This window comes from Impatiens glandulifera, chromosome 3, assembly GCF_907164915.1.
Source record: "Impatiens glandulifera chromosome 3, dImpGla2.1, whole genome shotgun sequence".
Classification (NCBI taxonomy): domain Eukaryota; kingdom Viridiplantae; phylum Streptophyta; class Magnoliopsida; order Ericales; family Balsaminaceae; genus Impatiens; species Impatiens glandulifera.
The window spans coordinates 60,791,819-60,807,091 of NC_061864.1; the positions used below are offsets into that span (position 1 = coordinate 60,791,819).

The window sequence follows — 15,273 nt, forward strand, 5'->3', positions numbered from 1 at the left end:
ACACCCGTATCAAATTTTGACACCCAAAATTTGATCCCCATTTTTGCCCCCCTGCTGCCTCCCACCCTCCTCTTTTGACACCCAAATGACACCTCATTTGCTCCCCTGCTGCGGCTGGTCTAATACATTTCGCGAAACGCAAAAGCCTTTTGCGTTACCATAAAAATAAAGTGACCACCAGATCAATATATGTTAGTGGGTTACCACGGATGCAAATACATCAATCTTTAGGGTCATTTCGTCAAATTTCCCGTGCTAGGAGGTGGGTTTTACCTCTTCCGGTTCGGTTCGGTTCCGTCCGGGTTGGGTTCCGATTAGCCACGTTTAGGAATCATTTGCTATCTTACGCAACGCCAGGAGCTAAAAGCCATATACCATTACCAACGTCGAAAGAGAAGCACAAAATTCTTCTCAATTCAATTCCATTCCATTCCATCTGTCGGCGTCTTCTTCCCTGCTCCGTTCCGATCCGATCATCAAAAACCCTAGGATGTACCGACGCATCCAGTTATAGAGATTAACATCCTGTGCTGATATCTTTATATATAGATAGAGAGTGAGACGACTGTTAGATCGATTATGCAGAGGCAGAGTCCACCGAAGCATCGACACGATGGTACTTCTCCGTTGCCTCTCGGTATGGACTGGAGTCCTCCACCTCGTAAATGGGTCAGTCTTTTCATCTTAAATCACTTCAATTTCCACATTCGATCAATTCCAGTTGAACTCGCGTTGATCGTTTACTTTCTGAGTTGTAATTTCAGCTCGTTATCTGTTCATTTTACTTGTAATGAGTTTGTGTTTTGTTGATCTTAGGATTTTTATCCTTATGGCTTGCGATCTCGTCTGATCATTCACTGCTTATTATTTTTTGCTCATATTTTTATCCTTTATCGAAAGGCATTAGCTTAATTGAAGTGGATGATCGCTTTTTAGTTGATGCATAACATTAAACACTGATTATCTTTTTATTGGTTTATTAAAATGGAGATAAATACTGCTCTGAGAGATTTGGTTCTTCTAAGGAATTAACTCACTTTTTCTCACCTGTTTACACACACAATGCATTGTTTTCCACTCAGAAAAGAGCTGTAAAGCTAGCCATTACCATTACCATTGAAGCTGAAGATGTGTTATCTTGATGGGGATATTAACCCTTTAACCAATGTTATCTCAAAAAAGTGGAAAGTACACGAAATAGGTTGGGATTCTCAGGTTCCAGAGGAGTTTTAACTGTTGGCAGAGCTATCTTACTCCTTTGGTTCTTTGAGCAGTTAGCTAGACCTGGATAACTTATTTAGGTTTGCTAAGAACAGGAATATGAATGAAATAAGACTAGTTCTATTGACATAATTGTTGAAAAATATCTAGAAAAGAAGTATTGGCAAGTAACTTCTTGATCAGATCTATTAATCTTCTTGCTTCCTGCTTGTCATATGAATTACATAAGTAATGAATTCGCTTATTCTGTTGGCATTCATTGATGTGGAATTGTTGGTTGAGAAAGTTACTAGAGCATGTACCCAGCTTAAGGATGTACACTTTTACTTATAGTAAAGTTCTACTTTCTCAATTGACAACAGTAACAGTGGATCTCTAGTCTTACTTTGACATTCTGAGATGTGAGATTTTTATTAGAAATAAAAGCTACCTGCTTTCTTTGTTTTAGATATTATCTTTTTGCAGCAGCATGTAAAGGAATTCATTTTTGTTCAAAGCTCATATTCTTCACTTGTGTGTGTGCACCTAGTTATATTATTTAAGGAAGTGATTGTATTACATGCTTCACCTTTAAGCTTATTCATCGAGAAGAAATTATCTTATCTTTCTTCCTTTTCACGAAGGAAACATGCTTGTTACTTATTCGATTTTACTGAAAAATATTGATTTATGGTTAGGTCAGCCACTTATATTGAATTAGTAGTCTTGAATTGTCCATTTGATTCAATGTAGTCCTAATGTGCAAGACATGCTTTCTCATGTAGAATGGGCGGGACACTGTTTGGCCTCATGATCCTCGTTCAGGATGGAGTTATTGCGTCATTGTTCCTTCATGGATTGTGCGTCCAAAAACAAGAGATTCAGAGTCTGTAGTGGTACAAAAATCATTATTTCATAATTCCAGCTCTTGATGTACTTTTACTTAGTAATTGTGTTTGATTGACATATTTCAAACTGGATCTTATTATGTGGACTATATGTGCAGATTATTCTAAGTTCACAATTGTTAAAGAGGATTCCAAAAATTCATCAAGATAAAGATGAGCCATTTAATTGTTCATAATTTATAGCTTACCATCTATAGTTATTAGGTTAAAATGTGTAACCTATATATATCCACGCTGTAACCAAACATTTGAATCATTCATAAAATAAAAAGATTGAAACAGAGAGGCAGAGGATTTGCGCCTCTGCCCTGTTATTCTTCTCCTATCTCCAAACTATATATCTAGATACTTTGAAATCATTTTATGGAAGTCACTTTACCTCTTCTTCTTTTTTTTGCTAAGGTGAAATATTCCTTCCCGGCCTCCCAAAAACCAAAGCTGTAAGATTCACTCATTTTCAGATTTGTGCCATACTCATTCCAACATTTTGTTTGTCATAAAGTACTAATTATACCCTTCCATCCTTCCCTCCTTCCCTCCCTCCACCAAGCTGTGCCAACAGGAAGCATATAAAATGTTTCTGAATGAGGAATGGGAAATTAGCATATAGAAAGAACATGGAATGATATAGGTCTGATATACCTGTAAATGCATGGTAATAAGGAAATATATATATATATATATCTACATTTAGTTAGAGAATAGATCCAAAAGTGGTAATTATATCATGTTGCCTGTTATATGGCAAGTCTTCTTGTTTAGAAACAAAGAGGTTATTTCTTAAAATTGAAATTAAAGCTCTAACATATGTCAACATCATTTAACGTAATTGTTTCTTAAATTCGAATTAAACACTCATATATAAGTGTATTACTACAATCACACATGCCAAATGGGGCCAATATCTTTGAACTCTTGGATCTGAATTGATGGAAGAGGGGGCAAACTATGTCGCACCTTAGGTTAAAACCTAAAATTTTCATTTTTGCTTATAAAACTGAATTTCAACTATAAAGATTTGTTGAACGCCTATTTTTGTATTCATGGGACCATAAGCTAGCATTTACCTCAAGGTGTCAATGCGAGGATTGGATGATAACATAATAGATAGAATTATGACATTCATATGATGATCGACTATTCAAGTTGTAAACAAATGAACAAGATATTGAACACAATGAAGGGGTTTGAGTTCTAAACCACCAATTTCCTCATGTTAAGTCCTGTAAAAAACTTACCAAGGTTCGTGCTAAGAACATGATTACCATCTAGGTTTATCACCAAGACTTATGTCTTGTTTGTAATTACTGTAACTCAAATCTTGCCTCTTCTCCCTGGCCTGTGGCGACCTCCTAACTTCTTTTCAGTCTCAAATTTTGTATCCATAAGTTATCCACTTTTGGGTGTCAAGATTGAGCATGTCCAGTGAAATTTGAAGTGGCAGTTTTACAGGGTTCAGGTTGGTATACAGTCACCGGAAGGCGTTACAACCACACGAGGAGTATTAAGAAGGTTTAATGACTTCCTTAAATTATTTGCATTGGTAAGATCGCTTAACCATGTGAATCTTGTTCAATATTATTTTGCCTTTGTTCTGTTTTAGGATTTGTTGTTTGGGCAATCTCAAAGTTGATTATTGTCCTACTATTATTGTGAAAAAGGCCGTTCAAGACATTCATACTTTTCTGTATTGGGTCATGCAGCTTAAGAAAGCACTCCCAAAGAAGAATGTGCCACCTGCTCCACCCAAAGGACTCTTGAAGCTCAAAACCAGGGCACTTTTGGAAGAGGTATCAATCATTTTGTTCTCCTATTATAGATGTGTAAGGGGAGAGAAACCAGTATCTACCTTTGCTTTAAGGATATTTTCACAAAAATATACATTTGACCCACCAGAGATAGCTCAAGTGGTAAGAGTGTTGAACTAAGAGGTTAAGGTCCCAAAGAATATGTTGTACTAGTCCTCCAAGAAAAAAACCATGGCTTAAAAAAATTGAAAAAAGAAAAGAATATTGATACATAAATTAGGTTTTCTTGTACTATCCAACCAACATAAAAAACTTATTTGTAAAATTATGGTTCTTTGTGTGATTGTGCTTGTTATAGCCATTTATTCTACCATTGAGGCCATTTATTCAGGGGATTTCCAGACATTACAAAACTGGACTATGAACTAAATGGCCCATTCCCCTTTCGCCCTAAATCCTCCATGATTTAGATGCTCAAGTTGGCTGACTTTGTTGCAGAGACGGTCTTCTTTAGAAGGATGGATGATGAAGTTGCTTTCAGACATTGAATTGTCAAGAAGTGCCCCGGTGGCATCATTCCTCGAATTAGAAGTTGCTGTGAGATCATGTATGTCTCCTTGTTATTGTTCCAATCCACTTATTGGTATCAAGTTATTAACCTAAAAGTAATTGCAAGAAATAGTGTGGATGTTGGCCTAGTGATCCTTTTGTTTCTATTTGAGTGTTCTTAAAAAACAATCATTAATCTGAATTCTGTATCCATTTCTTCTCAGCCTTCCAAAATGAAAATCAGCAACATACGGAAACAAGTCATGTGAGTGGCACGAGTTCTTCACTCCAAGTCTACACAAATTCAATTCCAACAGCATCTGCTGGCCCTTCATCACAAACATCAGATTACGGTAGTGATACTGCATATGAAACATCTGGAATAGAATCCCCCATCCTTGAGAGGGACAACAATTCCGAGATTGGGATGGATGATCTATTACTGGATGATGATTTGGGAAATCCAATAGAGAAGTTTGTAAAATACGGGATGTCCAACATTGATGAAGGTTTATTTATGGGAAATTCAATTTTGGAGCAGATCGAGGGTTTTCCAAAGCATAAGTCACATTTTAGAGAGATTAATAGTGTTGTAGGAAATGTTACAAACAACGGACTTGAGTCATCAGGTATTGATCGTGGGAAGCTAATAGGTCATTCTCGAAAGCTCTCTATTGAAAGTGCTGGAAGCGATGTAAGTTCACCTAAGAGTAGTGAATTGTCAAACTCTAGTTTTCAAAATTCGACTGGGGATGGACACCTGTTCAATCCTATTGGCCCTGAAATTTCAAGAATCAAGGGATCTCAGAATCATGGCAATGATCTATTTGAGTCTAATAGCATTGAGTTAGTTCTTCCCACTGATCAGCGCCAGAAAATGAACAGGATTCTTGTCAGCATGCAGAGGAGATTGTTAACCGCTAAAACTGATATGGAAGATCTTATAACAAGACTAAATCAAGAAATAGCAGTGAAAGATTATCTTGATACTAAGGTACCGGAACTCAGGTTCTGCATAAAGCTTAATTTGAAATTATACAATTTTTTCATCATATCAAAGCATATTCCTCATTTGGAAACACTCTTTATTTTTGTTTATGGATCCGGATCAATTCAATTGCACCTGAAATTTCAAGAATCAAGGGATCTCAGAATCATGTATTTTTTTTTTGGTTTGGTATAAGATATTTTTTTTGGATCATGATCTAAACTAATTTCTGTATTATATAGTATGATTTTTGGCTTCATTTGGTCTGTTTTTTTCTTTCTTTTTTGGATCATGAATCAAAAGGTTTTGTATATTATTCTAATTTTTGGCAAACACAACCATTATAGATTTTTCTCAATCATAATTGAGATGAAATAACTTATACCAATAACTTTACTTTTAAGATGGAGATTTTATATTGAATCTAATCTATACCGACCCATAATTGATATTTCCTAACAAAGACTTTGTTCTCAGAAGTCTGATCATACTAATTGATCCATGCAGGTGAAGGATTTGGAAGTTGAACTAGAAACCACTAGGCAGAAAAGTAAAGAAAGCCTTCAACATGCCATTCTAGTTGAAAGAGAGAGAGTTACACAAATGCAGTGGGACATGGAGGAACTTAGGCAGAAATCCTTCGAGTTGGAGTTGAAGTTAAAATCCCAACAGGTTGACTATCTTTTTTGCATGACTAGCTCAGCTCTGTAATTGTACTTTTCATTCATCAGTGCAAATGATGGCTGATATAACTTATATCTTCAGGGAGACGGTCTAGATAAGGAGTCCACTAATGGATCAGTATTGATGCAAGATATGGAGACTACATTCTTTGCTCAAGAAAAAGATGATCTACTTCAAGAGCTCGGAAATACCAAAAAGCAGCTGCAGGACTTGCTAAAGCGACATGAAGAGCTTCAAATGAAATCAAAAGCTGATATTAAAGTACTCGTTAGGGAAGTCAAATCTCTTAGAAGTTCTCAGATAGAACTCAAGCAGGAGGTTAGCCAATCATTGAAGGAAAAGTCTGACACACAGGTACTTTGTTCTCCTTCTATCCTTTTTTTTTGCTTTCTTTCATGATTAGATACAGGACAAAGAACTTGTTTGGGTCAGTGCTAAATAAATCTCTTTTAGGTTGTGTTTGATAACACAATTTATCACATAGACAGTGTTTGATAACACAACTTAAAATTTGATCTAAATAATTAAGTGTTTATTTAAATAAAGTTTTTTTTTTATAATTGCTACCTAAATCACTATTATTTAGATTTTCCTCAAATTAAGGTAGAAAATATGGCTAAATTCGGTAAGCTATGAGTGTTGTAACTCATATTAAGAGCATACAAACCACTTTTAACCCTTGTAAATTAGTTAAATTACTTTACTATGAGGGTAAAATAGTCTTTTAAGTATTTTTACGACAGTAGTTCCACATTTGATCAAATCAACTTGCATATTATGAACTTACAATTCAGATATTTTCATTTAGTTTATTGAGCTTGTATTTTCATACACTTAACTAATTCAGCACTTAAATTCTGTATTTAACATTCAAACACTAAATTACCAGTTTTATCAATTGTACCTGAAATACTTAAAGTGCTTATTTGAATTAACTTCATTTGATAACTGTTATTAAAATCACTTAATTATTTAATATGTTCAAATTAAGCTAAAAAAAAGCTAAAATCTGACTTAATTCGGTAAGCTATGGATCATTTAACTCGAGAATTTAGTAACTAGTAAGGAAGTTCAAAAGACAACTTTAACCCTTGAAAGAATCAAATGACGTCATTATAAGGGTAAAATAGTCTTTTAATACTTCCCGATATTAGTTCCACATTTATCAAATCAACTTGCATATCAAGTACTTAACTCTTCAACTCCTTCGCGGGCATGATGGAATTCTGTAACGGCACTTTAAAGTTTCAGTATTCAGCATTCCAACACTTAATTTTCAGTTCTATCAAACGGACTCTTAGTTCTTGAAATCGTTTAAACCTGCAGGACCTCCTCCAGCTTGAGAAACAGAAGAAGGTGCAGATTAACATAGACAGAAAAAAACTGCTTAATGAATGCAGTGTTCTTCATACAAGGCTTATGGAGTGCACAAGACATATTCGGCCTGAGCATGGAGAGAAGTTAGTCATGGATTCTGATTGTATCCCAGATGCCTTAAATCTCCTAGAATTATCGGATAACCAAATAAGCTGCCTGCTTGAAGAGGTACTTTTTTTGTGCCTTACTTCTTTTTACTATTTATCATTGTGTTGATGCTGGCTTCTATATTTGAAGATTATATCTATGTTAAAAAGTTCAGTATTTGGAAAAGAACATTGATCTCTTTTGATATCAAGTCATGATTATATATGCTGGTAAACCGATATTCATGATGTCTACTTTGGTTCTATGTCTTGCAAAACCTAGAGAGTTGTTTTAAGTTTTTCTTTTTGAAATTAACCGATTGTTGGGAAAAAGTTTGTTTATTGAAAAAGTGGATTACTTTTGGGGTTATTTGGGTTATATGACCGACTTTTTGAAAAAAAAAACTTGTTTGATGAAAAAGTGTATTAGTTTGGGGTTATCCTAGGGGATCACTACTATGAGGTTAAAAACACCATATTGAAGTTGGAACTCATGACAATGGGTTGTTATCGTAGCCTGCTCCAGGATTAATCTCGAGGTGCACCTTAAAAAGGAAAAGAAAATTCTCTCCAAATTTCTTAAAAGTTTGCAACAAAATGAACATTTAAGGATACTAGAGAAGAAGTTGTTATCGACAGTTTTGTTCACAATCCATTGTTCAAGTTGTTAATAAATATTAGTGGATAGAAGAAATGTCTCTTTTATCATTTTAAATGACTGTTTCATTCCCAAATGGAAAAATGTTACATTTTGGATCATCCTAAATTGGTTGATTCATCATTTCAAGTTTGTTTTAGGCAAAATCCATATTGGATGAATAACTACAATCTCCTCCTTCCAATATAAAAGACTATTTGGAAGCTGCTATTTTGTCACAACCCACAATCCCAAAAGTGATTTTTATGTGTTTTTCGTTTGGTGTAACATTTTCTCAGTCATGTCTCTGCACTTCAACTTAGAGCGATATTAGATTATAATCCAGAATACAATGAATTTTGGCTTCATTTAGTACAGAGCTTTTCTGGATCATGATCCAAATTAGTTTCTATTGTTTTTGACAAATATTTTGTTTATGATGCAAATGAGAAAAAATGTATACAATAACGACCCATTTTTATTTTTTTTTGTATTTAGGTGGAATCTTTAGCTGAAAGTGATGTTTCCGTCAAGGGGGGAGACCAAGAAGACATCATTGACGAGGAGACAAGAACAATAGACAAAGAGTTGAAGAAGATGCTTGCCAACATATTAATGGACAATGCAAAGTTGCGAAAAGAGACCAATTCTGCCTTACGATCTGCCCTCGGAAGAGACAAAAACAACAACGGAGTCGGTGCCGATCCAACAGAAATTGTACAAAACAATGTAAAATAAGAAATAAGGTGGGAATTTTTTGACATATATAATAGGTTTTTAACAACAATACCCCCTCCCCTTCTTAAAGAGCATGGCTATTTTCATTGAAAAGTTACTAATTAAACTGTCCCCTAATAGTTTGACTAAATTCTTGTAATTATTATGTACTTGAATATTATGTATACAGATCCTCTGAAACCCCCCATTTAGTTCTCCTCTCTTCTCTAATTTACTAGTGAAATGAACCCATTACACTCCTCCAGGTTTAATCCATTTTGAAACATCACTTGTTTTCGACATATTTATTGAATTTTTTTCCGTTAAAGTTCAGGTGTTGCGGGTTTCTGTTGGGTTTGGGTTTGGATTCAGAGCTTGTTTTCAATTAGGGTTATTGTTTCCAACTGGTTTGGTAATAATAATGGTCTTGGATGATAGATATTGTGATAAAATATAGTTTTGAAATAGGCTCCATATCCATCCTTTTCAGAGTGATAAATTTCTACAACATTTAGCTTGAAAAGAAAAAAAGAATAGAAAAGGAAGGCATGAAAATTGGCTGTTGAACGCCAAAGTTGTCGTCGTCATCGTCTTTGCTTGATTCAATGAACCCTAGAACAGAAAATTTAAAGGGAATGTAGAATCAATGGTGGGAATACAAGATTCCAGAAGAATAGGGTTCCATTATTTTCAAGAAACAGTCAAGTATTTTACCTATCATAGCAACAGTTTTCTACTTCCCTTGGCTCCACAAGAATGTAGAGTGGTTTCCCATTAAGCCTGTTCTTTCCCTAATTAAACAAAAAAAAAGTGGTCAAATTTCATATAACATGATTATAATCTTTAAGTTTATTCCTCGGATGAAGTTAGCACGATCCATAACCCCGTTACCTTGACCTCGGGCAATCCTACAACACATCCGCATTCCACAACATCCGCTCCCATTCGTTCTACCAAAAAAAAACATGGTAATTACCCGCCAAAATATTGACAAACAAATGGATTATTTGAAATTTACCCAAAAGTCTAATTGCGGCCGAAAGAGTTCCACCAGTAGCAACTAAGTCATCTATAACCACGGCTCGCTCCCCAGGCTGAACCGCACCCACATGCATCTCTAGACAATCAGTCCCATATTCTAGCACATATGATTCCGAAATAACTTCGCCTTCAAAATCATAATGTATCTCAATTAGAAACTAACTAGAGAATAAATAATCACTTAATGTGGAGCTTAAAAATTTATGTCCATAAAGTTATAAGTTCGAGTTTTTACACCAAAACCATAATCACTCGATAATGATTTCGTACCTGGTAATTTCTTAGGTTTACGAAGTGGAACAAACTTTGCACCAATAGCAAGTGCGATAGATGGACCAAACAAGAAACCTCTAGCTTCAATTCCTACAATCATTAATCTATATTTGTCAAACAATCAAACTTTTATGTATACAAAAAGTCTTTAAGTATAACCTTGTGCTTAAATATTGATTGTTTTAATTCACTACAATTCTTGTAGTGACTTGTACTAAGTTGTCTAATTTTCTAAGCTAAGATGTGAATTATTTTTTTTTTAAATCATTAACATGAGAAAAACAAATACTAATTATAAGCTTAAAAAGAAGAAAATAACTCTAGGAAAAAGACTAAAGGCTTTAATTGGCAATTTCTAGAAGCAAGTCAATTTTATTTTATTTTTTACCCTTTTTTTACAAGACTTACTAACTTACCCCTTTAAATCATAACATTATAAAGTAAGAAAACTTCTGATTTTTTTAATGTAAAACCTTTGTAAGAATTCATTTTTCATTTTTAGTGTATAGATTTGGTTTGAAAGCTTTAGGGTATTAATAATCACTTATTTTACATTTTAATTATTAATTAAAATATAAAATAAAAATTATTTTTTTTAATAATATTTTAAAATATTAATTACTAAACATATTTTAGTAACTTTATCCAAATAATCTAAATAAATAAACTTTTAAATCAAACAATTTTTCTTATTTAAAAAAAAATGATTACATAAAAACAAAAAACCAAGATCAACCTCTTCATTTTTTTTTTATAAAAAAATAACTAAACAATCATTCAAATTTGAGACTTGTAAGATACAATTTTCATTAAAAAAATAAAATAATATTCCTCCAATCTATCAATTGCAAATTTGAAAATAACAAATCCATACAACAACTTTCATTATCAACTGTAAAAAGCAATACCCATTTCCAGAAAAGTTTCAAAAATACAAACAATATATATATATATATATTTTAAAAAATAGTGATGAAATATAAAATGAATGAGAGTCCCACAATTATTATATAAACTAGAGTTTACTCTATAAATAAAAAAGTTATCAGCAGGCCATCTTAAAATCTAGATTTATAAAGGAGACTAAGTATATGATTAATATATATATTTTAAAGTGTGAATCAACTAATAAATTAATTAAAAAGAAGAAGAAGGAGAGAAATAGAAAACCTGCAACAAGAGATATGCCCATATGCTGATATCTATCAACAAAGATATCAATGGTGTCTTTAAAGGCCTTATGATTCAGTAAAAGAGTTGTTATATCTTGAAACATTATTCCTGCCCACTCCAAATTATAAATTAATTAATTAATTAATTAAAAAAAACTTGTAAATTAATTAGAATATGCAGAGAAGAAGAAGAAGAATTGAACCTGGTTTTGGAAAGTGAGGAACCACTCTAATGGCTTCTGAGATAGCTTCAAGCCTTGAATCACCTTTCAATCCATTCTCTGCTGCAAACATCTTCTTCTTCTTCTTTCTTTCTTAGATCTAAAATGGGTTTTATTTACAAATTTCAATACTTTTTTCTTATGCTTTGGAGAAAGAAGAGAAGGGGGGGTGTTTTTGAGGTTAAAAAAGATGAGATCTTCAATCTCTGTGATGAGATTGGTGCCATAAATAATAACATATTGCTCTTGTCCCCTAGGCCCGGCCTCACCAGTACCAAGCACTAATGTCTAGTGATCAATGTGAGAAACAGAGTGGACCCCATTTTCAAATAAAATAAAATATGTGAAAACTCGAATTCATTACTAGAACCTGATTTTATTTTATTTTTAGCTTGGTTGATCTTAATTTGTTTTTTTTTTTTTTGGGGGGGGGGGGGGGGGGGGGGGGGGGGGGGGGGGGGTTATACTAGTTTTGGATAAAAAATTTGTTTGATTTAATTTTTATTTTAAATTAAGTTATTAAAGTTTAATTATCATTTTATCATTTAAATACATAAGATACAAGAATGGGAGAGAAAATATTTAATAAATAATAGTTTAATATTTGAATGGATAAAAAAATGTGACATAATAAATGAGTGAAATGAGAAAATTTAAAAAAAAAAACAATATCAAACCAACTCTAGTAATGAGTTTCTATGTCCATATGAAAATAGTAATTAAGTTTAAATGTGACAAAGAGATGTGAATTGAAAGATTTGAAAGTAGACATGAATTTGAATGAAAAAATATTTATAAATTTATTTGAAAATATCTAATTAAAATATTAATTTAGATAAAACTTAAAAACTAAACATCATATCTCTTTTGAATCATTTGAGATCCTCTACTACCAAATAAGCATGCTCCCTCTGTTGCCTCTCACAAAGGGAGGGACAATATGGTAAATAAATAGAAAAATATTGATTGAGTAATTGGCGGTCTTCAGTCATCCTATCTAATTCAATGAATCCTTGGCCATGAACCAGGTCTTCGTTACAGTATTGAAGAAAAGCCCTCTCGCTAACATTGCTCTTCTCTAAAGTAGTTTATTTAGCCCTGGAGGGCTTACTGGCTTTACTTAGTCCAGAAAGTGCAAAAATATAGAAAGTAATTAAACGATTCGTACCATCAAATAGGAGCTCGTCAGGATAAAACAAGAGGTGACGTGGAGATGGATTTTTTAGGGGTGACTCTGAATCACTCGCCTTCGATTTACAAATTTCTATTTATTTACCATATTGTCCCTCCCTTTGTGAGATGCAACAGAGGGAGCATGCTTATTTGGTAGCAGAGAATCCATCATCTTCCTTTTGAACCTAGAAGAGTTTTAAGTTAGAATTGAACTAATAATTTTTTTTAATTGAACTATTTTAATTGATTAAATAATTAATATATATTATTTTGTTATGAATGTAAAGACTTCTATTCATTACATTGAAAAAAATAATAGTTTTTGTGCTTTAATTATATATATATATTCATATGTTTAATAATGTTTTTTTCTGTTTAAATTCAGCTTCAATTCCTTATTTTTTTTAATTAGTTTTATTTCATTTGTGTTTTTGTTCAATCATGACAATAAATTATTAATAAAGATTTTCTTGTTTGAAAAAATAATAATAATAAAAGATTAAGTTGTTCTAATTTTAAAAAAAATGAATTATTAAAATGTTTTTATATAAATAACTTTAGTATTATGATTTGATAATTAAATAGTAATGATATGATAAATAAATTTTTAAAAAAGTTCAAAAATAATCCACAATCTGTTAAATTAAACAAGCTCATGAGATTATTTGAAAAAAAATTGAGTTATGAAATCGAGATAATGTTTGATAAAAAAAAAGAAAAAAACGAAGTTATTTAAAATTTAAATTGATAAGATTCAAAATTATTTTGAAATTTGAGTTAGTTATTAAATAAGAGAGATACATTCAAGTAGGTGAGGAAACAATTCTACAATTAAATGCTCACAGACAAACAAGATTACATACTTCAATGGACATTCTCAAATCTTGAAAGTATTTTTTCTATTTTTTTTTTATATTATTATTATTATCATTATTTTTTTTATTATGCTAAATAATTTCAGTTCATATTTTTTTATTTTATAAACCTTTCATTAAAGTTAATTAGTTTCTTTTCATTTAAAAGTGTGTGCAATAATAAAGTGAGCAGAAAACTATCAAATCAAGATCATTACTTTTGTGATAAGTGTAAATAAATGAATACATCATGAGAAAGACATAAAGTCATATCTAATATAATTGTGCTAATTAGAAAATATTTTTTAATTTTGCTTTTTTAGAAAATATATTTAAGGTCACATCAAATTATTTAAACAATTCAAATTTATGTAAATAACTTTGGCTAGTCCTTACAATTGAACTAAAATTTACTTATTTTTATTTTTTCATCTCCTTTCTTTCCTTATGATGTCAATATTATTTAGATTTTATTTTTTATTTTAACATAAAAAAAATAGAATGACATCATAAATATGTTTTAATTTTTTTTTAAATCATTTTATCATTTAAGATACCTAAATAAAATATTAATATTACTTAAACTTGTAACTTAAAACAATATTTTTTTCAACTAAAAAATATTAAATAATTTAAAGGATAAGAGTGATTTAAAAAAAAAATTAAATATCACACTTATTCGATTCTGAGTTAAAACACTTTAAATAAAAATAAATAAAGGTCAAGAAACTTAGGTTGTGATGTTGAATTCAATAGCTTACTTAAAGAGAAACTTTTTTTGTGTACAAAACCTTTGAGAAAGTTTTGGGTAAAAAATTTAAAAAATATAATATTTTATGTAATTATAAATAATTTAAATGATACAAATATAAGAGAATAGGATGAAATTCTAACTTATTCAAAATCAAATTTAAATAGTTGGGCCTACTTCATATTGAGTTTTTCAAATAACTTAATAAAATCAATTATTACATTTTTTTTTTCTCATTTATCAAATTAATTAATTCATTAATCAAAATACTAAAATACTTTTTATTTTAAATTATTATTATTTATTATATTTATATGAAACCTTTTAAGTATTTTTAACAAAAAAAAAATATCATCACCTTCTTAAAATTATCCCTAACTATTTTTAATTTCATGAATATAGTAAAATTCATCTAAATTTCTTAGTTCTTTGTCAATTCCAAAAAACATTTTGGAAATAAGAAACAAAGGTAAAGTTTTAATTAATAATTATCAATATCATCATCATTTTAATTTAATTTTTCTTTTTATATTCAAGGTATTCAAACAAGATTATTAGTACCACAACTAATTTATGAATTAGTGAATGATGCTCATACAACAACCTATATAGAGATAAAATTTATTTAAAAAATTGAAAGTATTATAATATTTTTATTAATAATTTAATAAGGACGTATAGATGAGAGAATTTGGGATATAAAATGGGGAGTGAATGATGTGTCACCACATCATTGGCTGAAAAAATAATAAAAAGTAAAGAAAATTGAATAGTAAGAAAATTTGTTATTTTTTTAATCGAACACATCATTCCCTCCCCAATATTTCTCTAATTTAATTAATATGATTAAAAGTGGATTTTTTATTTTTTATTTTTGAAAAAATGATTATTTAT

At 31.2% G+C, this 15,273-nt stretch overlaps 2 protein-coding genes across 3 annotated transcripts; one reads left to right on the forward strand and one right to left on the reverse strand.

Annotated features, from left to right (window-relative positions):
* Positions 1 to 381: 381 nt before the first annotated feature.
* Positions 382 to 9,154, forward strand: LOC124929444 (PX domain-containing protein EREL1-like). Of its 2 annotated transcripts, XM_047469805.1 has the most exons (10): positions 382 to 669; positions 1,986 to 2,096; positions 3,553 to 3,651; positions 3,812 to 3,898; positions 4,355 to 4,463; positions 4,630 to 5,399; positions 5,901 to 6,065; positions 6,159 to 6,431; positions 7,404 to 7,622; positions 8,676 to 9,154. In XM_047469805.1, exons 1-10 carry the CDS (start codon positions 580 to 582, stop codon positions 8,913 to 8,915), a joined length of 2,163 nt encoding a protein of 720 aa, XP_047325761.1. In that variant the 5' UTR covers positions 382 to 579; the 3' UTR covers positions 8,916 to 9,154. The 2 variants fall into 2 exon arrangements, with proteins under 2 accessions (XP_047325761.1, XP_047325762.1); XM_047469806.1 differs by lacking the exon at positions 382 to 669 and having other exon boundaries at positions 3,561 to 3,651.
* Positions 9,155 to 9,321: 167 nt separating this feature from the next.
* LOC124931996 (adenine phosphoribosyltransferase 5) lies at positions 9,322 to 11,812 on the reverse strand. Its single transcript, XM_047472591.1, has 7 exons — positions 11,584 to 11,812; positions 11,379 to 11,489; positions 10,206 to 10,298; positions 9,913 to 10,062; positions 9,786 to 9,844; positions 9,609 to 9,685; positions 9,322 to 9,506 (listed from the first exon to the last, which is right to left on the reverse strand). The coding sequence occupies exons 1-7, from the start codon at positions 11,672 to 11,674 to the stop codon at positions 9,497 to 9,499; spliced, it is 591 nt and encodes a 196-aa protein (XP_047328547.1). The 5' UTR covers positions 11,675 to 11,812; the 3' UTR covers positions 9,322 to 9,496.
* Positions 11,813 to 15,273: the final 3,461 nt, after the last annotated feature.